Consider the following 24,161-nt stretch of genomic DNA (forward strand, 5'->3'; position numbering starts at 1 on the left):
ACTTACAATAAGTGCATTAAACCGTGAGTCCAAACTCAGAACAACAAGAATCAAGCAAGTACAATTTCTTCAATAAAGTCAAACTACAAAGTACCATCCGTAAGTGCCATTTAAGTGCTACTAAAGTGCTATCGGTAAGGGACATTTAAGTGCTACTACGGCATTTAAGTGCTACCTATTCAAGGTATAGTCGAAAAAGATGTGTTTTTAGTTTGCGACGGAAGATGTAGAGACTTTCTGCTGTCCTGATGTCAATGGGAAGCTCGTTCCACCAAAGAGGAGCCAGCACAGCAAACAGTCGTGATTTAGCTCGAAGTGAAGGAGCTACAAGCAGATTGGCAGAAGCTGAGCGAAGTGAACGGGCTGGGGTGTGAGATTAGACCATGTCCTGGATGTAGACCGGACCCGATCTGTTCGCAGCACGGTACGCAAGTACCAGTGTTTTGAAGCGGATGCTGTGGCCACCGGTAACCAGTGAAGGTCGCGGAGGAGCGGAGGATTGTGGGTAAATTTCGGTCGGTTGAAGACCAGTCGAGCAGCTGCATTCTGGATGAGCTGTAGAGGTCGAATGGCATTAGCAGGAAGACCTGCCAAGAGGGAGTTGCAATAGTCCAGCCGTGAGATGACCAGAGCCTGGACCAGAACCTGTGCCGCCTTCTGAGTGAGAAGGGGTCGGATTCTCCTGATGTTGTACAGCATGTACCTACAGGAGCGTGTTATTGCGGCAATGTTGGCAGTCAGGGAGAGTTGACTGTCGAGCGTCACTCCGAGGTTCCTGGCAGTCGGAGTCGGAACCAGCACTGAGTCGTTGAAGTTAATAGATAGGTCGTGGGTGGGAGAGCCTTTTCCTGGAAGGAGGAGAAGTTCAGTCTTGTCCGGGTTAATTTTCAGGTGGTGTGCGGACATCCACTGAGAGATGTCGGTCAGACATCCACTGAGAGATGTCGGTCAGACAGGCAGAGATTCGTGGTGCTACCCGTGCTTCAGATTGGGGAAACGAGAGGATCAGTTGGGTGTCGTCAGCATAGCTGTGGTAGGTGAAGCCATGCGAGCGAATGACAGAGCCAAGAGAGTTGGTGTACAGAGAGAAGAGAAGAGGACCAAGGACTGAACCCTGAGGGACCCCAGTAGTCAGAGGACAAGGCTCAGACACAGATCCTCTCCAGGTTACCCGGTAAGAGCGGTCGGTGAGGTAGGATGAGAAGAGTGAGAGCAGAGCCTGAGATACCAGGTCCTGGAGGGAGGACATGAGGATCTGGTGGTTCACTGTGTCAAAGGCAGCGGAAAGGTCTAGAAGGATGAGGACAGAGGAGAGAGAGGCTGCTCTAGCAGTGTGAAGCTGCTCAGAGACAGCAAGGAGGGCAGTCTCTGTTGAGTGGCCTGTCTTGAATCCAGACTGGTGGGGGTCTAGAAGGTTGTTACAGTGAAGAAAGGAGGAGACTTGGTTAAAGATAGCTCGCTCTAGAGTTTTGGAGAGGAAGGGAAGGAGAGAGACAGGTCTGTAGTTGTTGACTTCAGATGGGTCGAGAGTGGGTTTCTTCAGGAGAGGGTTGACTCTTGCCTCCTTCAGAGAGTTGGGGAAACAGCCGGTTGAGAGGGAGGTGTTAATGAGATGGGTGAGAAAGGGAAGAAGGTACGGAGCAATGGACTGGAGAAGGTGAGAAGGGATGGGGTCAAGGGGGCAGGTGGTTGGGGGGTCAGAGGTTACCAAGGTAAGAACTTGATTGGGAGACAGGGGGATAAAAGAGGAAAACAAGGGGGAAGAAGATGAAGTTACTGGAGGTGTAGTTGAGGAAGATGGATTAGTAAATGAAGAGCGTATGTCGTCTATCTTTTTTGTAAAGTAGTCAACAAAGTGGCTTGGTAGAAGGGTGGAGGGAGGGGGGGGGGAACAGGGGGGTCAAGGAGGTTGGAAAAAATTAAGAGCTTTTTAGGGTTAGATAAAGAGGATTCGATTCTGGATTGATAGAACAAACTTTTGGCTGCAGTGATGGACGCAGAGAAGGAGGAGAGAAGAGATTGATAGGCAAGCAGGTCACTAGCGTGTTTGGATTTACGCCATTTCCTTTCCGCTGCTCGCATTGTGGCTCTCTCGGCGCGCACCGGTTCGGACAGCCACGGAGCCGGAGAGGACTTGAGGACCTTTAGAGTCGTAAGAGGACTTGAGGACCTTTCGAGTCGTAAGAGGACAGAGAGAATCAAGAGAGGACGACAGCATAGAGAGAAGAGTGTCAGTGGCGAAGTTAGGCTGCATAAGTGCGAAGGAATCGGTTGAGGGGAGGGCTGACAGAACAGAGGAGGCCAGAGAGGAGGGTGAGAGGGAGAGAGGGTGAGAGGGTGAGAGGATGAGAGGGAGAGAGGGAGAGAGGGTGAGAGGGTGAGAGGGAGAGAGGGGGAGAGGGGGAGAGGGAGAGAGGGAGAGAGAGTGAGAGAGGGTGAGAGGGAGAGAGGGAGAGAGGATGAGAGGGAGAGAGGATGAGAGGGAGAGAGGGAGAGAGAGTGAGAGAGGGTGAGAGGGAGAGAGAGTGAGAGAGGGTGAGAGGGAGAGAGGGAGAGAGGATGAGAGGGAGAGAGGGAGAGAGAGTGAGAGAGGGAGAGAGAGTGAGAGAGGGTGAGAGGGAGAGAGGGTGCGGATGTTGCGACGGACAGGTGCAGAGTCCGTTGTGGGAGGGTTGTCAGTTCCAAAGAGTGGGAGAGACTAAGAGATGAAGAAATGGTCAGAAACATGAAGTGGAGTTACAGTGAGGTTTGATGTAGAGCAGTTTCTGGTGAAAACTGCTCCTTACCGATAGCACTTTATAGTTTAACACTTCAGTAGCACTTAAATGTCTCTTACTGATAGCACTTTATAGTTTAACACTTCAGTAGCACTTAAATGTCTCTTACTGATAGCACTTTATAGTTTAACACTTCAGTAGCACTTAAATGTCTCTTACTGATAGCACTTTATAGTTTAACACTTCAGTAGCACTTAAATGTCTCTTACTGATGGCACTTTATAGTTTAACGTTATTGAAGAAATTGTACTTTCTTGATTCTTGTTGTTCTGAGTTTGGACTCATGGTTTAATCCACTTATTGTAAGTCGCTTTGGATAAAAGCGTCAGCTAAATGACATGAAATGTAATGTAATATATGTTATGTAATGTAAAGTCATTTCGTCAATCTCAATCCTCCTAAATTACTGACTAGCAGGTCATTTCTATTAGATTCCGGGGATCCAAAATATAGATTTTTACCACCAACAAAGAAATGTGATTCCATCAAATGTTTCAACAATTGCCAAAAAGAAAGTCTGATTGCTGTTTTGTAAGAGTTTATATTTAGTGTTCATGTCTTTGAGCTGTTTCACTCATGGGGACGTGGAGCATGACCACTGAGGAGAGGACACACATACTTCACATGCACACACACCACATTTTATGTTTGTAAAATATCATATAGGTGGAGGCTTCAAATAAGCCCAGTTAACTTTGTCTCTTACTGCACCAAATCATTTTTCTGTTATGATTTTATGGTTTGAATTGTGCAAATAAAAAAATACATTCCATACATTATACTTCCCATATTGCTCTTCTGGTCACATGACATCTATTGCTCTTCTGGTCACATGACATATTGCTTGGATCCTCCTGTTGCTCTCCTGAAGGGTTCTTACCTTTTTACCCTGAAGGATTTTTTGGAGTTGTTCCAGATCTGACGTGAGGTCAAAGGTCAGGGATGTCTTATGTGTAAGATTGTAAAGCCCTGAGGAGTTTGTGATTTTGGGCTATATAAAATAAAGTGAAATGAAAATGAATATACTGAAGAGAAAACGCTTTCAAAAATCAAACAAATTTATTCACAGGAAATGACATTCCACAAAGAATCAGCTTTGTATTTTACAACAGCCCAACTCTCCAGTCTTAAAGAAACATGCACACAAGTTCTGTCCTGAGGGGCAGCGGCTTCCAGATGTTTCTAAAGGGGAACAAGAGAAAGTCTTTAACCACAGGAACGTTCAGGAGAAACAGTCATGTCTACGGGGTCCACAAACACACCGTCATGTCTACGGGGTCCACAAACACACCGTCATGTCTACGGGGTCCACAAACACACCGTCATGTCTACGGGGTCCACAAACACACCGTCATGTCTACGGGGTCCACAAACACACCGTCATGTCTACGGGGTCCACAAACACACCGTCATGTCTACGGGGTCCACAAACACACCGTCATGTCTACGGGGTCCACAAACACACCGTCATGTCTACGGGGGTCTCTAGGTGACCACCGTCATGTCTACGGGGGTCTCTAGGTGACCACCGTCATGTCTACGGGGGTCTCTAGGTGACCACCGTCATGTCTACGGGGGTCTCTAGGTGACCCCCCCCCCCCCCCGGATCAGACAAACGCTTCGGCGGTCTTTGTCATGGCGCCCCCGCTCTGAGAACACTCTGCCTGAGGGGGGCGCTACAATTCGGCCTTTTGTTCACATCATTTCCCATTGGAGATAAACTCCGCCCCCTCAGCTGAGATCACGTGTGTGTCACTCACCTCCAGATGGTCCGACCTCAACAGTCCTTCACATGGGTCTGTCAGAGCAGAGGAACACAGGTGAGGACTCAAGACAGGTAACAGTTCAGGTAACAGTTCAGGTAACCCCCCCCCCTCCCCCCATCATCATCATACCAGACCCCTGATCAGAATACGCTTCAGCTCGGTTTTGTCACGGCCCCCCTGTGAACAGACTGCTGGGGGGCTTCAATCGGCCTTTCGTTTCATCACTTCAAGAGTACTTTACAGAGTAGTACTAGTACCGGGTAAAAGAACAGACTGCTTCTACCCGGGTAAAAGAACAGACTGATTCTACCCGGGTAAAAGAACAGACTGCTTCTACCCGGGTAAAAGAACAGACTGCTTCTACCCGAGTAAAAGAACAGACTGATTCTACCCGAGTAAAAGAACAGACTGCTTCTACCCGGGTAAAAGAACAGACTGCTTCTACCCGGGTAAAAGACCAGACTGCTTCTACCCGGGTAAAAGAACAGACTGCTTCTACCCGGGTAAAAGAACAGACTGCTTCTACCCGAGTAAAAGAACAGACTGATTCTACCCGAGTAAAAGAACAGACTGCTTCTACCCGGGTAAAAGAACAGACTGCTTCTACCCGGGTAAAAGAACAGACTGATTCTACCCGAGTAAAAGAACAGACTGCTTCTACCCGGGTAAAAGAACAGACTGCTTCTACCCGGGTAAAAGAACAGACTGATTCTACCCGAGTAAAAGAACAGACTGCTTCTACCCGGGTAAAAGAACAGACTGCTTCTACCCGGGTAAAAGAACAGACTGATTCTACCCGAGTAAAAGAACAGACTGCTTCTACCCGAGTAAAAGAACAGACTGATTCTACCCGAGTAAAAGAACAGACTGATTCTACCCGGGTAAAAGAACAGACTGCTTCTACCCGAGTAAAAGAACAGACTGATTCTACCCGGGTAAAAGAACAGACTGCTTCTACCCGGGTAAAAGAACAGACTGCTTCTACCCGGGTAAAAGAACAGACTGATTCTACCCGAGTAAAAGAACAGACTGATTCTACCCGGGTAAAAGAACAGACTGATTCTACCCGAGTAAAAGAACAGACTGCTTCTACCCGGGTAAAAGAACAGACTGATTCTACCCGAGTAAAAGAACAGACTGATTCTACCCGGGTAAAAGAACAGACTGATTCTACCCGAGTAAAAGAACAGACTGATTCTACCCGAGTAAAAGAACCGTGCTTCTATAATCACCGGCAGAACAAAGGGAACATCAAGCTCGTAAATAAACACGTGTTACACGGAGACTCCGGTCGCCATCTTAACTAACCCTCCGCGTGTTCAACGCGTCTTACCGTAACGGACCTTCTTCTACCGGAGCTGGGCACCGGAACACGTTAATGCAGCCATCGTTGGTTGTAGGAGGAACCGGCGGCTCGCTGCGGTAACGTTAACCAGACAAACTCTCGCCATGTTGTCTTTATACGGCCCAGCAGCCCAGCAACCAGCCCTCCTCTGCCTCTGATTGGCTTAACCCGATACAACCCGAACCAATCGCACTCCTTGTGTGAAAAACTAACCAATCCAACCAGTACTAGTACAAGCCAATCAGAGGGTAAGTAGGGCGGGTCATGGCGTTTGGTCCAATTAAAATCCAGCTCACACACGTCCACTGCGTGACGCAGCAGAATAAAGCCAACTCCGCTAAAGAAACGTTAATACCATAAATACTGTGTAGTTACACACATATACATATAGAGACATTATGATAAATATAACACAATAATAAGTATGTAAAACAATAAAAATGACAACATATAAATAGGAAATGTGTAAATTGTACTACTAATTACTACAATAAATTGCCGGGAGCTGAATCTCCTCCTCCCCCCTGAGTCCCATATTTCCGACGCGGAGAAAGAACAATGAAGGCATCACTGAGGTAAAAAACTGAAAAAAACGGCCGGATTTTATAAGTTTTCAACCGTTTTTTACAACAAGTTGTTCTAATAGTTTTAGTTTAGAAGGTGAGACATTAAAGAAGGTGAGACATTAAAGAGAAGAAGGTGAGACATTAAAGAGAAGAAGGTGAGACATTAAAGAAGGTGAGACATTAAAGAGAAGAAGGTGAGACATTAAAGAGAAGAAGGTGAGACATTAAAGAGAAGAAGGTGATACATTAAAGAGAAGAAGGTGAGACATTAAAGAGAAGAAGGTGAGACATTAAAGAGAAGAAGGTGAGACATTAAAGAGAAGAAGGTGATACATTAAAGAGAAGAAGGTGAGACATTAAAGAGAAGAAGGTGAGACATTAAAGAGAAGAAGGTGAGACTTTAAAGAAGGTGAGACATTAAAGAGAAGAAGGTGAGACATTAAAGAGAAGAAGGTGAGACATTAAAGAGAAGAAGGTGAGACATTAAAGAGAAGAAGGTGAGACATTAAAGAAGGTGAGACATTAAAGAGAAGAAGGTGATACATTAAAGAGAAGAAGGTGAGACTTTAAAGAAGGTGAGACATTAAAGAGAAGAAGGTGAGACATTAAAGAGAAGAAGGTGATACATTAAAGAGAAGAAGGTGAGACATTAAAGAGAAGAAGGTGAGACTTTAAAGAAGGTGAGACATTAAAGATGGCCGCCAGAGACGAGCGGCTGTCTCCCGTGCGCAGCTTCACCGTCAGCAGCTTGAGGGTGGAGCAGGAAAGATGGCGGGTGTTGGAGGAGGGGCAGCAGGTGGTCCTCAGCAGCTTCTTCAACACTCCGGACTACACAGACCTGTTCGTCTGCCGGGGCGCTGGCGGCGGACTCTCCGTCAGCCTTGACTTCCCTCTAAATGTCCCCACTAAAGTCATCTGCGTCTCCAAGACCGGCCCTGAAGTTATCACCAAAGAAAATGTCCGACATATTTTAACAATCCAAGAAGTTCAGGGAAGAAACGCAAAGAGCTTCATCACGGCTGCTTGTGAGGAGGTAACTAGCATCACGCTAACTAGCTCAGGGTACCATTTAGGCTAACTGGAAGCTAAGGCTAATTCAAACTAAGGTTAGCATTACGGATAACTGGAAGCTATGAGCTAATTCTAGCTAAGGCTAACACTAAAGCTAACTATAAGCTATGGCTAATTCAAACTTAGCTAATTCAAGCTAAGGCTAACACTAGGCTAACTGGAAACTGACTAATTCAAGCTATGGCTAATTTAACATCCAGGCTGAAGGTGTCCTCTGCTGTCAGGTGACCTGCCCATCTCTTAGCAACCCAGAGACGAGCAGAAGCGTACCCGAGGCGGCCATGAGGTTCATGGCGCGCCAGAGGTACGAGGCGCTGCTGATGAAGGTTCAGGTAGAGGGACGCACCTGTCTGGCTTATCCCGACGGCCTTCATGATGACGCTGGAGGGCGGTAAGACCTGTCCTCTAACAGTAAAGCAGCTTCTTCTTCTTAAGGTAGAGCAGCTTCTTCTTCTCTCCTCTAGCAGGAAGTTGTCAGACATGAAGCTGCTCCACGCCTGTGATTCAACGATTATGGAGTGGGCGGGGCTTGTGTCAGAGTTCCTGCAGCAGGACTCGTCTCAGCCGGTTCTGGACGGACTGGAGCCACTGCCCTTAGAGGAGTTTAACTTCTGGGGGACCAGACTGAAGAACCTGCACTTCATCCAGCAGCAGGTCCATGATATAACATACTAGTATCATAATATAAACTGACTCTTGCATCCTCTTCAATGGCTTTAATTAACAGTTTAACTCCTCTTAAGGCTCACTCTTTCCATGGACAGTGCATGTCAGCTGACCCGTCTTCCAGTTTAAACACTAACTGAAAGTGTTGCTTTTTTATTCCACTTACACAGACACTTAGTTCCTTTCAGTGAAGATTGTTCCATGTTGTTTCAAAATCAACTTGAGTTTTGTTATTTGTTCAGTTGATGAGCAGCAGAGCTCAGCAGGTGATGTCCATTGTCCAGAGGGCAGAGAGCGTCTACTGGTCCACTCTGAGAGACATTTACAGTGATGTCCAGGAAGGTGCAAATAACTTGCTGATCAATCTGGGAGATACCTGTTTCCTGAAGCACAGCTGTCCCTCTGTTACGTCTCTGTTACATCTCTGTTACGCCCACTGTTACGTCTCTGTTACGTCCTCTGTTACGCTCTCTGTTACGCTCTCTGTTACGTCCTCTGTTACGCTCTCTGTTACATCCTCTGTTACGCTCTCTGTTACATCTCTGTTACGCCCACTGTTACGTCTCTGTTACGTCCTCTGTTACGCTCTCTGTTACGTCCTCTGTTACGTCCTCTGTTACGCTCTCTGTTACATCCTCTGTTACGCTCTCTGTTACATCTCTGGTACGTCCTCTGTTATGCTCTCTGTTACGCTCTCTGTTACATCTCTGGTACGTCCTCTGTTATGCTCTCTGTTACGCTCTCTGTTACATCTCTGGTACGTCCTCTGTTACGCTCTCTGTTACGCCTCTGTTACGCCTCTGTTACGCCTCTGTTACAACCTCTGTTATGCTCTCTGTTACGTCCTCTGTTACGTCTCTGTTACAACCTCTGTTATGCTCTCTGTTACGTCTGTTACGGCCTCTGTTATGCTCTCTGTTACGTCCTCTGTTACGCTCTCTGTTACGTCCTCTGTTACATCCTCTGTTACGCTCTCTGTTACATCTCTGGTACGTCCTCTGTTACATCTCTGGTACGTCCTCTGTTACGCTCTCTGTTACGCTCTCTGTTACGCTCTCTGTTACGCTCTCTGTTACGCTCTCTGTTACGCTCTCTGTTATGGCCTCTGTTATGCTCTCTGTTACGTCCTCTGTTACGTCCTCTGTTACGCTCTCTGTTACGTCCTCTGTTACGTCCTCTGTTACGCTCTCTGTTACATCCTCTGTTACGCTCTCTGTTACATCTCTGGTACGTCCTCTGTTACATCTCTGTTACGTCCTCTGTTACGTCCTCTGTTACGCTCTCTGTTACATCTCTGGTACGTCCTCTGTTATGCTCTCTGTTACGCTCTCTGTTACATCTCTGGTACGTCCTCTGTTATGCTCTCTGTTACGCTCTCTGTTACATCTCTGGTACGTCCTCTGTTACGCTCTCTGTTACGCCTCTGTTACGCCTCTGTTACGCCTCTGTTACAACCTCTGTTATGCTCTCTGTTACGTCCTCTGTTACGTCTCTGTTACGTCTCTGTTACAACCTCTGTTATGCTCTCTGTTACGTCTGTTACGGCCTCTGTTATGCTCTCTGTTACGTCCTCTGTTACGCTCTCTGTTACGTCCTCTGTTACATCCTCTGTTACGCTCTCTGTTACATCTCTGGTACGTCCTCTGTTACATCTCTGGTACGTCCTCTGTTACGCTCTCTGTTACGCTCTCTGTTACGCTCTCTGTTACGCTCTCTGTTACGCTCTCTGTTACGCTCTCTGTTATGGCCTCTGTTATGCTCTCTGTTACGTCCTCTGTTACGTCCTCTGTTACGCTCTCTGTTACGTCCTCTGTTACGTCCTCTGTTACGCTCTCTGTTACATCCTCTGTTACGCTCTCTGTTACATCTCTGGTACGTCCTCTGTTACATCTCTGTTACGTCCTCTGTTACGTCCTCTGTTACGCTCTCTGTTACATCTCTGGTACGTCCTCTGTTACATCTCTGGTACGTCCTCTGTTACGTCCTCTGTTACGTCTCTGTTACGACATCTGTTACGCTCTCTGTTACATCTCTGGTACGCCCTCTGTTATGCTCTCTGTTACGTCTCTGTTACGGCCTCTGTTACATCTCTGGTACGTCCTCTGTTACGTCTCTGTTACGTCTCTGTTACGTCTCTGTTACGTCTCTGTTACGTCCTCTGTTACGCTCTCTGTTACATCTCTGGTACGCCCTCTGTTATGCTCTCTGTTACGTCTCTGTTACGGCCTCTGTTACATCTCTGGTACGTCCTCTGTTATGCTCTCTGTTACATCTCTGTTACGTCTCTGTTACGTCTCTGTTACGTCCTCTGTTACGCTCTCTGTTACATCTCTGTTACGCTCTCTGTTACGCTCTCTGTTACGTCCTCTGTTACGTCCTCTGTTACGTCCTCTGTTACGTCTTCTGTTACGCTCTCTGTTACGTCTTCTGTTACGCTCTCTGTTACGTCTCTGTTACGCCCTCTGTTACATCTCTGTTACGCCCTCTGTTACATCTCTGTTACGACCTCTGTTACATTTCTGTTACGTCCTCTGTTACGTTGTCTGTTACATCCTCTGTTAACTCCTCTGGTACGTCCTCTGTTACATCTCTGTTATGTCCTCCGTTACGTCCTCTGTTACGTCTTCTGTTACGTCTCTGTTACGTCTCCGTTATGTCCTCTGTTCTGCCCTCTGTTAACTCCTCTGTTACGCCTCTGTTACGTCTCTGTTACCTCTCCGTTATGTCCTCTGTTCTGCCCTCTGTTCACTCCTCTGTTACGCCCCCTCTGTTACATCCTCTGTTACATCTCTGGTACGTCCTCTGTTACGCCCTCTGTTACATCTCTGTTACGACCTCTGTTACGTCCTCTGTTACATCTCTGGTACATCCTCTGTTACGCCCTCTGTTACATCTCTGTTACGACCTCCGTTACATCTCTGTTACGTCCTCTGTTACATCTATTACGTCCTCTGTTACGTCTATTACGTCTCTCTGTTACGCCCTCTGTTACGTCTCTGTTACATCTCTGGTACGCCCTCTGTTACGTCTTCTGTTACGTCTCTGTTACGACCTCTGTTACGCTCTCTGTTACGCCCTCTGTTACGTCTCTGTTACATCTCTGTTACGCCCTCTGTTACGTCCTCTGTTACGTCCTCTGTTACGCTCTCTGTTACATCCTCTGTTACGCTCTCTGTTACATCTCTGGTACGTCCTCTGTTACATCTCTGTTACGTCCTCTGTTACGTCCTCTGTTACGCTCTCTGTTACATCTCTGGTACGTCCTCTGTTACATCTCTGGTACGTCCTCTGTTACGTCCTCTGTTACGTCTCTGTTACGACATCTGTTACGCTCTCTGTTACGCTCTCTGTTACGCTCTCTGTTACGCCCTCTGTTACGACCTCTGTTACATCTCTGGTACGCCCTCTGTTATGCTCTCTGTTACGTCTCTGTTACGACCTCTGTTACATCTCTGGTACGTCCTCTGTTACGTCTCTGTTACGTCTCTGTTACGTCTCTGTTACGTCTCTGTTACGTCTCTGTTACGTCCTCTGTTACGCTCTCTGTTACATCTCTGGTACGCCCTCTGTTATGCTCTCTGTTACGTCTCTGTTACGGCCTCTGTTACATCTCTGGTACGTCCTCTGTTATGCTCTCTGTTACATCTCTGTTACGTCTCTGTTACGTCCTCTGTTACGCTCTCTGTTACATCTCTGTTACGCTCTCTGTTACGCTCTCTGTTACGTCCTCTGTTACGTCCTCTGTTACGTCCTCTGTTACGTCTTCTGTTACGCTCTCTGTTACGTCTTCTGTTACGCTCTCTGTTACGTCTCTGTTACGCCCTCTGTTACATCTCTGTTACGCCCTCTGTTACATCTCTGTTACGACCTCTGTTACATTTCTGTTACGTCCTCTGTTACGTTGTCTGTTACATCCTCTGTTAACTCCTCTGGTACGTCCTCTGTTACATCTCTGTTATGTCCTCCGTTACGTCCTCTGTTACGTCTTCTGTTACGTCTCTGTTACGTCTCCGTTATGTCCTCTGTTCTGCCCTCTGTTAACTCCTCTGTTACGCCTCTGTTACGTCTCTGTTACGTCTCCGTTATGTCCTCTGTTCTGCCCTCTGTTCACTCCTCTGTTACGCCCCCTCTGTTACATCCTCTGTTACATCTCTGGTACGTCCTCTGTTACGCCCTCTGTTACATCTCTGTTACGACCTCTGTTACGTCCTCTGTTACATCTCTGGTACATCCTCTGTTACGCCCTCTGTTACATCTCTGTTACGACCTCCGTTACATCTCTGTTACGTCCTCTGTTACATCTATTACGTCCTCTGTTACGTCTATTACGTCTCTCTGTTACGCCCTCTGTTACGTCTCTGTTACATCTCTGGTACGCCCTCTGTTACGTCTTCTGTTACGTCTCTGTTACGACCTCTGTTACGCTCTCTGTTACGCCCTCTGTTACGCCCTCTGTTACGTCTCTGTTACATCTCTGTTACGCCCTCTGTTACGTCCTCTGTTACGTCCTCTGTTACGTCTTCTGTTACGTCTCTGTTACGACCTCTGGTACGCCCTCTGTTACGACCTCTGTTACGACCTCTGTTACAACCTCTGTTACATCTCTGTTACGCCCTCTGTTACGCCCTCTGTTACGTCCTCTGTTACGCCCTCTGTTACGCCCTCTGTTAACTCCTCTGTTACGTCCTCTGTTACGCCCCCTCTGTTACGCCCTCTGTTACGACCTCTGTTACGACCTCTGTTACGACCTCTGTTACGTCTTCTGTTACGACCTCTGTTACGACCTCTGTTACGACCTCTGTTACGCCCTCTGTTACGTCTCTGTTACATCTCTGGTACGCCCTCTGTTACGCCTTCTGTTACGTCTTCTATTACATCTCTGTTACGTCCTCTGTTACGTCTCTGTTACATCTCTGTTACGCCCTCTGTTACGCCCTCTGTTAACTCCTCTGTTACGTCCTCTGTTACGTCCTCTGTTACGCCCCCTCTGTTACGTCCTCTGTTACCTCTCTGGTACGTCCTCTGTTACGCCCTCTGTTACGTCCTCTGTTACGTCTCTGGTACGCCCTCTGTTAACTCCTCTGTTACGTCCTCTGTTACATCTCTGGTACGTCCTCTGTTACGTCCTCTGTTACGTCTCTGGTACGCCCTCTGTTAACTCCTGTGTTACGTCCTCTGTTACATCTCTGGTACGTCCTCTGTTACGTCCTCTGTTACGTCTCTGGTACGCCCTCTGTTAACTCCTCTGTTACGTCCTCTGTTACATCTCTGGTACGTCCTCTGTTACGTCCTCTGTTACGTCTCTGTTACGTCCTCTGTTACACTCTCTGTTACGCCTCTGTTACGCCTCTGTTACGCCTCTGTTACGCCTCTGTTACGTCTCTGTTACATCTCCGTTACGTCCTCTGTTCTGCCCTCTATTAACTCCTGTTACGTCCTCTGTTACATCTCTGTTACATCTCTGGTACGCCCTCTGTTACGACCTCTGTTACGTCTTCTGTTACGACCTCTGTTACGCTCTCTGTTACACCCTCTGTTACATCTCTGTTACGCCCTCTGTTACATCTCTGTTACGACCTCTGTTACATTTCTGTTACGTCCTCTGTTACGTTGTCTGTTACATCCTCTGTTAACTCCTCTGGTACGTCCTCTTTTACATCTCTGTTATGTCCTCCGTTACGTCCTCTGTTACGCCCCCTCTGTTACGTCCTCTGTTATCTCTCTGGTACGTCCTCTGCTACGCCCTCTGTTACGTCCTCTGTTACGTCTCTGGTACGCCCTCTGTTAACTCCTCTGTTACGTCCTCTGTTACATCTCTGGTACGTCCTCTGTTACGTCCTCTGTTACGTCCTCTGTTACGTCTCTGGTACGCCCTCTGTTAACTCCTGTGTTACGTCCTCTGTTACACTCTCTGTTACGCCTCTGTTACGTCTCTGTTACATCTCCGTTACTTCCTCTGTTCTGCCCTCTGTTAACTCCTGTTACGTCCTCTGTTACATCTCTGTTACATCTCTGGTACGCCCTCTGTTACGACCTCTGTTACGTCTATGTTACGACCTCTGTTACGACCTCTGTTACGACCTCTGTTACGACCTCTGTTACGACCTCTGTTACGACCTCTGTTACGACCTCTGTTACGTCTTCTGTTACGTCTCTGTTACGCCCTCTGTTACATCTCTGTTACGACCTCTGTTACGCCCTCTGTTATGTCCTCTGTTACGTCCTCTGTTACATCTCTGGTACATCCTCTGTTACGCCCTCTGTTACATCTCTGTTACGACCTCCGTTACATCTCTGTTACGTCCTCTGTTACATCTATTACGTCCTCTGTTACGTCTCTATTACATCTCTGGTACGCCCTCTGTTACGACCTATGTTACGTCTTCTGTTACGTCTCTGTTACGACCTCTGGTACGCCCTCTGTTACGACCTCTGTTACGACCTCTGTTACGTCTTCTGTTACGTCTCTGTTACGACCTCTGTTACGACCTCTGTTACGACCTCTGTTACGTCTTCTGTTACGTCTCTGTTACGACCTCTGTTACGCTCTCTGTTACGACCTCTGGTACGCCCTCTGTTACGACCTCTGTTACGTCTCTGTTACGACCTCTGTTACGACCTCTGTTACGACCTCTGTTACGACCTCTGTTACGTCTTCTGTTACGTCTCTGTTACATCTCTGGTACGTCCTCTGTTACATCTCTGGTACGTCCTCTGTTACATCTTTGTTACGACCTCTGTTATGTCCTCTGGTACGCCCTCTGTTACGACCTGTTACGTCCTCTGTTACATCTCTGGTACATCCTCTGTTACGTCCTCTGTTACATCTCTGTTACGACCTCTGTTACGACCTCTCTTACATCTCTGGTACGTCCTCTGTTACGCCCTCTGTTACATCTCTGTTACGACCTCTGTTACGTCCTCTGTTACGTTGTCTGTTACATCCTCTGTTAACTCCTCTGGTACGTCTTCTGTTACGTCTCTGTTACGTCCTCTGTTACATCTCTGGTACATCCTCTGTTACGTCCTCTGTTACGTCCTCTGTTACATCTATTACATCCTCTGTTACGTCTCTATTACATCTCTGGTACGCCCTCTGTTACGACCTATGTTACGTCTTCTGTTACGTCTCTGTTACGACCTCTGGTACGCCCTCTGTTACGACCTCTGTTACGACCTCTGTTACGTCTTCTGTTACGTCTCTGTTACGACCTCTGGTACGCCCTCTGTTACGACCTCTGTTACGTCTTCTGTTACGTCTCTGTTACGACCTCTGTTACGACCTCTGGTACGCCCTCTGTTACGCCTTCTGTTACGTCTTCTGTTACATCTCTGTTACGTCCTCTGTTACGCCCTCTGTTACGTCTTCTGTTACATCTCTGTTACATCCTCTGTTACGTCTCTGGTACGCCCTCTGTTAACTCCTGTGTTACGTCCTCTGTTACACTCTCTGTTACGCCTCTGTTACGTCTCTGTTACATCTCCGTTACGTCCTCTGTTCTGCCCTCTGTTAACTCCTGTTACGTCCTCTGTTACGCCCTCTGTTACGTCTCTGTTACGACCTCTGTTACGTCTCTGTTACGACCTCTGTTACGTCTCTGGTACGTCTAAGTTTCTGTTGTCCTCTCAGGTCTGGACGAGGCTGAGGACGTGATTTTGAACCTGAATCCTGTACAGGAGAAGCTGGAGGAGCTGGAGCAGATGGAGTACCAGCAGGTAGCTCAGCTTCATGGACTAGTACTGGTGACAGGTCTGCGTGACATCATTACTCTATCTGTGATTGGCAGCTGGGAGGCAACATAGCTGCTGTGATGGAGGAGATGCGACTGGTGTGGATCAGGTCTGAGTTCTACTGTAAACCCTGCAGGATCGTGATCCTGCTGCAGGAGATCTGTAACCTGTTCATACAGATGGTACGACACGCAGACAGACACACAGACAGAAAGACAGACCAGCAGTTCATTCGGTTCTTATGAAATCTTCCTTCTTCTTCGGCTGCAGAGCAGGAAGTTCCTGCAAGGGAAGGATTTGATGAGTGGTCTAGTGTCAGACCCTGGTCTGGGGCTGGATGATGTCAAACTAGTGATCTGGACCCTGCAGAGCCTCAAAGAGGCATACAGTCAATGCAGGACCCAGCTGGAGAAGCAGAAGCAGGTACACCTGATATCTACACCTATGTGTGATGCTCTCTGGCCGGATTAGCTGGTAGAGCTGCAGTGAGTAGAGGAGGGATGCTTCTAGACCGCAGGACTGAGTACATAGTTTAAGGACAGCAGGTCTAGGGAGGGACAGGGAGAGGACAGGACCTGGGGGAAGGGTAAAGAGTTGAAGCGACCCACTAGAGCTCTCAGGTCCAGGTGACGACAGGAAAAGGAGAAGAACTGATCTCAGATCAGCGGTGTGTCTGATTCTTGTCTCTCTTGCAGGACGGAGACACTCAGAGCTGGGACTTTCCTTCACACCTGGTCTTCTTCAGCCTGGACAACTTCCTGCTGCACCTGCAGAGAATCCAGGCACGCACACACGCACTTCTATTCTCTCTCCTTCCTTATCTCTCCTCCTTACTCCTCTCTCCTTTTTTTTTCTCCTCCACCAGGAGGTGTTCTGTGTCAGCCTGCAGCTGCATAATTTGAACTCCACTCCCTTGTCGGGTGTTGGAGGCAGGATGTGGACTGATGTGGTCCAGGGGGTATATCAGGATTTCCTCTGTCACGTGACGGTTATGTCTGACTGTAGCTGTGACCCCACCGACCCCGACGACCAGGTGATGGTAATGTGATGCGTGTGAGGAACTTCCTGTTGGACCCTGAGCTTTGTGTGAGTCCTCCTCCTCTTCCTTCCAGAGCCTCCAACTGCACCTGGATCAGTTTTGGGTTCAGGTTTTGGACCTGGAGAGACGGCTAGTGTCGGTCCTAAGCAGAGCCTTTGAGGCCTGCTGCGTCTCCTCCTCTGGAGCAAAGGTACCTCTGACTCTAACTCAGTACAGGTCTGGTCTGGTCTGATCTGGTCTGGTTTTATTTGGTCTGGCCTGGTCTGGTCTGCTTCGTTTCAGCTGGTGAAGATGTTCGGGTTTATCCTGGAACGTCCTCTGATCCAGGATCAGCTGCGTCCTCACCTGATCAAGCTGGAGGAGCTGGTCCTGGAGGAGCTGGATCAGATCGAGCTGCTGTTCTACAGTCAGAGAGCGAACTCCCACACATTCAGCCGGTTCAGTCCGTCAGCTGCAGCCAGACTCTGCTGGACTCAACAGCTCAGACTGAGAGCTGAAGACACCGTGAACCACTACAGAACTGTTCAACAGCTGTAAGATCACAGACCTCTGAAACAACATACACACAGCAGGACCTGGACTCTCCTGATCCAGACTTAGAACTGTGTTGCGTTCAGGTACCTGGGCGACTGTGGGTCAGTGGTTCGATCCCCGCTCACGACCCTAGCTGTTCTGCAGTGTGTGCATCGCTTTGGATGAAAGCATCAGCCAAATGAAATGTAATGGACTCAGTCTCTGTGTTGCGTTCAGGTACTTGGACTCGGGTGCATCCCAGCTGGTCCTGCAGAGGTTGCAGCAGATTGTGTCCCTTCTGCAGGACTTCAGAGACCGAGTGAGGTCCGGCTGGAGTTCTCTGCTGGACTCTGACTGTGGGTTCATCCTGGAGAAACCCCTGATCCAGAACCTGCAGCAAGGCATGCTGGGAGTTAACTGCAGCCACAAGGTCAGTGGGAAGAAAAGCCAACTAGGAGGCTGTGTGATTGGCTGAGACAGATCATCATGTAACAGTGCGTGTGTGTGTGTGTGTGTGTGTGTGTGTGTGTAGCTGCAAGTGGTGCTGAGGGAGCTCAGGTATGTGAGCAGGGAGACCGATGTGGAGCTCCGCCCCCACGCTGCTCGACTCTTCACCTGCAGAGATGACATCACCCTGAGCTACCTGAGCTTGGGTCACATGGTGTCCTGTTACGAGCAGGTACGCAGTCACTTCGGTAAATCCAGGTGAAGATGAAGACCGAGGTCAGGTGACAGCTTGTGGTCCTCCTTCAGGTGGCGAGTGACGTCCTGCCGGTGGAGCTTCCTCTGATCCAAGATCAGCTGCAAGACCTGTACCAGAATCTATCAGAACTGCAGAGCTACACCTGGAGCAGTGAAGGTGTGGAACCAGCGGGGACCACAGAAGAAGAAACAGACACACGGTGTACTCCCAGGGACTGGATGCTCAGTGTGTGTGTGTGTGTGTGTGTGTGTGTGTGTGTGTGTTCAGGTGTGCAGCAGCTGGTGGAGCAAAAGAGAGAGCGACTGCTGCTCTTCCACTCCTCAGTGATCCAGGCCAGAGCCAACATGGCTGCCATGACGTGCATCATCCAGGTCAGTGTGTGTCCTCCGTCTTCAAGTCTGGTCTGGATTTGGTCAGACGGGGGGGGGCTGCATTCATATCATGGGGGGGTCAGACAGAGTCACTCTGAAGTGGGTCATGTAGAACCCAAACTGCCAAACTTCCTGTTTCGAGGATGTAGTTTGTAATCAATGTGATATCTCACCTGCAGGGCTGGGCGGAGCTTCACCTGCTGCAGCACTCGGGTGACTCAGTGCTGGGGGGCGGGGCTACAGAGCAGAGCTACAGACGCATCAGAGAGGAGGGAAAGGAGCTGCTCAGGTTGACACAGGTAAGCACCAGCTGAGGAGGAGGAGCAGCAGCAGGAGAGAAGGTGCTGATGTGACTGATGTGTTCTCAGGCGAACAGGAGTCTGTATGGCGCTGAAGACTCCTCTGAGTCCTGGATCCGGTATCTAGACCACATCGATGACAAAGTCCAGGACGGACTGTTCCAGCTGGTGCTCAGATCCCTGCACTTCCTGGTTGAAAACATGAACCCAAAGGTACACACACCTGGAAACGTTGGTGATGTTTATCCAGGTTCTTTCAAAAACACAGATTGGAAGTTGAAGGAAAACAGAAGTCTAAGAATGTAACGAGTCAACAGACGCACACACATCAACACACAGAACCATGTTGGTGTGTGTGCAGAGCTGCAGTGTGCTTCTACAGGCCAGTCTGCAGCTGCAGGAAACAGGAAGTGTGTTTGAGCCGTCAGTGGGCGGCGGCCTCTCTGACTTCCTGCAGACCATCATCTCTGACGTCTATGCAGCAGCCGGTCTGCCACCGAGGATCTCTGTGAGCCGCCACGGCAACTACCAGGTGACTCACTCTGACATCACTCTGACATCACACATTCGGTCCTCTGCAGGCTGCTGTTTCTGAAACATAATGCTGTCTGTCTGTCAGGTGTCCCTGCAGCAGAGTCCGGATCTCTCTGCTTTGGAAAAGGAAGCGATGCATCACCTGCTGCAGGTGAGGGAGGAGGCGGAGCGTCTGTCGGCGGGGCTGGACAGGTACTCGTACCTGTGGCTGAGCGACAGGAAGGAGATGATGCAGGAGTTCCTTACCTACAGCAGACAGCTAGGACCTGAGGAGCTGGAGGTGAAGGTGGCCCCACCTACCCTGAAGGACTTCCAGAGAGAGGTGAGACACACCTGTTCAGGTGTTTTAATCCAGAGAGGGGTGAGACACACCTGTTCAGGTGTTTTAATCCAGAGAGGGGTGAGACACACCTGTCCACAGCAGGTGTTTCTGTTTCAGATGGAGTCCCTCCACAGACTGAGCAGAGAGGTGGCTCAGCTGCATGACGTCATCGTTCTGCACAGCTGGCTGCAGGTGGACCTCCGACCCTTCAAAGACTCCTTACTGTCAATCATACACGACTGGAAACACCTGTACACAAAGTACCTGCTGGACTCGGTTAGTGACAGGTAAGCCCACCTGAGACCTGCTGAACCCAGTCTATGTAAAATACTTGGAGTCTGATTCTTACGTTTGAAGCCCTGAAATGTTTCTTTAGTTAAGAACACATGAAGTCTTTTATTGTACCGCCAAACAGCTGTTCTGTGTGTGTGTGTGTGTGTGTGTGTGTCTCTCTGTGTTTCTCTGTGTCTCTGTGTGTGTGTGTGTGTGTGTCTGTGTGTGTGTGTCTGTGTCTGTGTGTGTGTCTGTGTGTGTGTGTGTCTCTCTGTGTGTGTGTCTGTGTGTGTGTGTGTGTGTGTGTCTGTGTTTCTCTGTGTCTCTGTGTGTGTGTCTCTGTGTGTGTGTGTGTGTCTGTGTTTCTCTGTGTCTCTGTGTGTGTGTGTCTCTGTGTGTGTGTGTGTGTGCAGTCTGCAGCAGCTCACTCAGCATGGTGACGATGATGAAGAGTCCCCATCTTCCTCACGCTTCCCTCTGTCAGAAACCATCATCCTGCTGGAAGCTGCAGGAGTCGAGCTGCCTGAACACCTGTCAGCTCAGCTACAGGTAGTCACTGTAGCTCCGCCCACACCTGACCAGGAAGTCAAATGACACTTTGTGTTAACCGTCCACTTTCAGATTCTAATGAATGTTTTGTCCAGTCCCAGTGACCCCCAAGGCCTTTAGACCTGCACCCTCAGGGACTCTGAGGGTGCAGGATATGTCGGTTCTCAGTATGACGGTTCTTGATCCGACGGTTCATGTTCCGGCGGTTCTCGATACGACGGTTCTTGATCTGGTGGTTCATGTTCCGGCGGTTCTCGATCCGATGGTTCTCGATCCGATGGTTCTCGATCTGGTGGTTCATGTTCCGGCGGTTCTCGATCCGACGGTTCTCGATCTGGTGGTTCATGTTCCGGCGGTTCTCGATCCGACGGTTCTTGATCTGGTGGTTCATGTTCCGGCGGTTCTCGATCCGATGGTTCTCGATCCGATGGTTCTCGATCTGGTGGTTCATGTTCCGGCGGTTCTCGATCCGATGGTTCTCGATCCGACGGTTCATGTTCCAGCGGTTCTCGATCCGGTGGTTCATGTTCCGGCGGTTCTCGATCCGATGGTTCTCGATCCGACGGTTCATGTTCCAGCGTTTCTCGATCCGACGGTTCATGTTCCAGCGGTTCTCGATCCGGCGGTTCATGTTCCGGCGGTTCTCGATCCGATGGTTCTCGATCTGGTGGTTCATGTTCCAGCAGTTCTCCATCCGGCGGTTCATGTTCCGGCGGTTCTCGATCCGACGGTTCTTGATCTGGTGGTTCATGTTCCGGCGGTTCTCGATCCGATGGTTCTCGATCCGACGGTTCATGTTCCAGCGTTTCTCGATCCGACGGTTCATGTTCCAGCGGTTCTCGATCCGGTGGTTCATGTTCCGGCGGTTCTCGATCCGACGGTTCATGTTCCAGCGTTTCTCGATCCGACGGTTCATGTTCCAGCGGTTCTCGATCCGGCGGTTCTTGATCTGGTGGTTCATGTTCCGGCGGTTCTCGATCCGACGGTTCTTGATCTGGTGGTTCATGTTCCGGCGGTTCTCGATCCGATGGTTCTCGATCTGGTGGTTCATGTTCCGGCGGTTCTCGATCCGACGGTTCTTGATCTGGTGGTTCATGTTCCGGCGGTTCTCGATCCGATGGTTCTCGATCTGGTGGTTCATGTTCCGGCGGTTCTCGATCCGACGGTTCTTGATCTGGTGGTTCATGTTCCGGCGGTTCTCGATCCGATGGTTCTCGATCCGATGGTTCTCGATCCGACGGTTCATGTTCCAGCGTTTCTCGATCCGACGGTTCATGTTCCAGCGTTTCTCGATCCGACGGTTCATGTTCCAGCGGTTCTCGATCCGACGGTTCATGTTCCAGCGTTTCTCGATCCGACGGTTCATGTTCCAGCGGTTCTCGATCCGGCGGTTCATGTTCCGGCGGTTCTCGATCCGATGGTTCTCGATCCGGCGGTTCATGTTCCAGCGGTTCTCGATCCGACGGTTCATGTTCCAGCGGTTCTCGATCCGGCGGTTCTTGATCTGGTGGTTCATGTTCCGGCGGTTCTCGATCCGACGGTTCTCGATCTGGTGGTTCATGTTCCGGCGGTTCTCGATCCGATGGTTCTCGATCTGGTGGTTCATGTTCCGGCGGTTCTCGATCCGACGGTTCTTGATCTGGTGATTCATGTTCCGGCGGTTCTCGATCCGATGGTTCTCGATCCGACGGTTCATGTTCCAGCAGTTCTCGATCCGGCGGTTCATGTTCCGGCGGTTCTCGATCCGACGGTTCTTGATCTGGTGGTTCATGTTCCAGCGTTTCTCGATCCGGCGGTTCTTGTTCCAGCGTTTCTCGATCCGGCAGTTCTCAATCCAACGGTTCTTGATCCGGTGGTTCTCGATCCGACGGTTCTTGATCTGGTGGTTCATGTTCCGGCGGTTCTCGATCCGATGGTTCTCGATCCGACGGTTCATGTTCCAGCGTTTCTCGATCCGGCGGTTCTTGTTCCAGCGTTTCTCGATCCGGCAGTTCTCAATCCAACGGTTCTTGATCCGGTGGTTCTCGATAAGGCGGTTCATGTTCCGGCGGTTCTCGATCCGGCGGTTCATGATCTGGTGGTTCATGTTCCGGCGGTTCATGATCTGGTGGTTCATGTTCCGGCGGTTCATGATCTGGTGGTTCATGTTCCGGCGGTTCTCGATCCGGTGGTTCATGTTCCGGCGGTTCTCAATCCAGCGTTTCTCAATCCGACGGTTCTTGATCCGACGGTTCTTGATCCGGCGATATGGCGGTTCTCGGTGAACCGCCATATCGCCGGCACATGAACCGCATCCTGTTCAAACCGCTGTTTCTCTAAATATGATCACGACTTCTTGTTGTCTTTATGTTCTAGTGTTTAGTTTAATGAGATCCTCATGGGTTCTGTTTGTGTTGCAGTGCTGATCACCTGAAGAGGAAACAGCTGACTCATGATGATGATGTCATGATTAAAGGTTCATTTCATGCTGATCACCTGAGTTCTGTCGTGAACTTGAACCAACAGGTGGTTTGTTAGAGCCGTAGATTCAGTTACGAATCATGATTTATTTGTATGATCTAAAGACGTTCCTTAAGTTACATTCATATTCTAAATAATGGAATTATTGATATTAAGCTGATGAGTATCAGCTGGTATAATATAGATGTAGAGGAAGGTCCGAGTCTTTGACCTCACGTTAGAGCTTGTTAGATGCATTAAAAAGTGAAACGCGTACAATGAAGTGGAAATACTGAAGGCTGTTAAGATGACAATGAAGTTAACGATGCTCGTTTTGCTGTCATAAAGGAACATGGGTCCTGTAGGTCTACGCTACACAACGTCCTGTAGGTCTACGCTACACAACGTCCTGTAGGTCCACGCTACACAACGTCCTGTAGGTCCACGCTACACAACATCCTGTAGGTCCACGCTACACAACGTCCTGTAGGTCTACGCTACACAACGTCCTGTAGGTCCACGCTACACAACGTCCTGTAGGTCTACGCTACACAACGTCCTGTAGGTCTACGCTACACAACCCGTTCACTCTGCTCGGCATCTACCAATTGACTTGTGACTCCGAGCTAAACACTCAAATTCAAGACTGTTTGCTGTCCTGGCTCCTCAGTGGTGGAACCAGCTCCCCAGTGGTGGAACCAGCTCCCCAGTGGTGGAACCAGCTCCTCAGTGGTGGAACCAGCTCCCCAGTGGTGGAACCAGCTCCCCAGTGGTGGAACCAGCTCCCCAGTGGTGGAACCAGCTCCCCAGTGGTGGAACCAGCTCCTCACTGACATCAGGAAGTCTCTACATCTTCCACCGGAAACTTAAACACATCTTTTTTCCGACTATACCTTGAATAAAAACAGACTAGCACTTCAGTGGCACTTACTTATGGAATTACTTTTTGTAGTTTGGCTTTCTTGAAGAAATGTCACTTTCTTGATTCTTGTTGTTCTGAGTTTGTTCTCATGGTTGAATTCACTTATTGTGAGTCTCTTTGGATAAAAGCGCTAAATGACATGTACGGTGATGTAATTATGTAGAGTTCAGATGTTCAACCTCTGTGTCCCCGCTAAGACCTCAAGCCCTGAACCCTCTGGGTTTAAAGTCATGACGCTATGACTTGTGGGTAATTCCCTCAGGCAAAGTCACACA

The 24,161-nt window shown here is 49.1% G+C and overlaps 1 protein-coding gene across 8 annotated transcripts; it reads left to right on the plus strand.

Moving 5' to 3' along the window:
• Positions 1–6,802: 6,802 nt before the first annotated feature.
• Positions 6,803–23,653, plus strand: LOC117746214 (dynein heavy chain 17, axonemal-like). 8 transcript variants are annotated; one of them, XM_034555188.1, is made up of 22 exons: positions 6,803–7,487; positions 7,726–7,916; positions 7,990–8,179; positions 8,434–8,533; positions 15,822–15,907; positions 15,979–16,104; positions 16,193–16,345; positions 16,618–16,704; positions 16,788–16,955; positions 17,035–17,151; positions 17,244–17,494; positions 17,712–17,904; positions 18,007–18,153; positions 18,228–18,333; positions 18,445–18,548; positions 18,728–18,847; positions 18,917–19,060; positions 19,209–19,379; positions 19,467–19,703; positions 19,821–19,990; positions 20,390–20,525; positions 22,925–23,653. In XM_034555188.1, exons 1-22 carry the CDS (start codon positions 7,149–7,151, stop codon positions 22,928–22,930), a joined length of 3,342 nt encoding a protein of 1,113 aa, XP_034411079.1. In that variant the 5' UTR covers positions 6,803–7,148; the 3' UTR covers positions 22,931–23,653. The 8 variants fall into 8 exon arrangements, with proteins under 8 accessions (XP_034411079.1, XP_034411081.1, XP_034411080.1 ...); XM_034555190.1 differs by having other exon boundaries at positions 19,230–19,379; positions 22,925–22,997; XM_034555189.1 differs by having other exon boundaries at positions 7,993–8,179; positions 22,925–22,997.
• Positions 23,654–24,161: the final 508 nt, after the last annotated feature.

This window comes from Cyclopterus lumpus, chromosome 17, assembly GCF_009769545.1.
Source record: "Cyclopterus lumpus isolate fCycLum1 chromosome 17, fCycLum1.pri, whole genome shotgun sequence".
In the NCBI taxonomy this organism is placed as follows: Eukaryota; Metazoa; Chordata; class Actinopteri; order Perciformes; family Cyclopteridae; genus Cyclopterus; species Cyclopterus lumpus.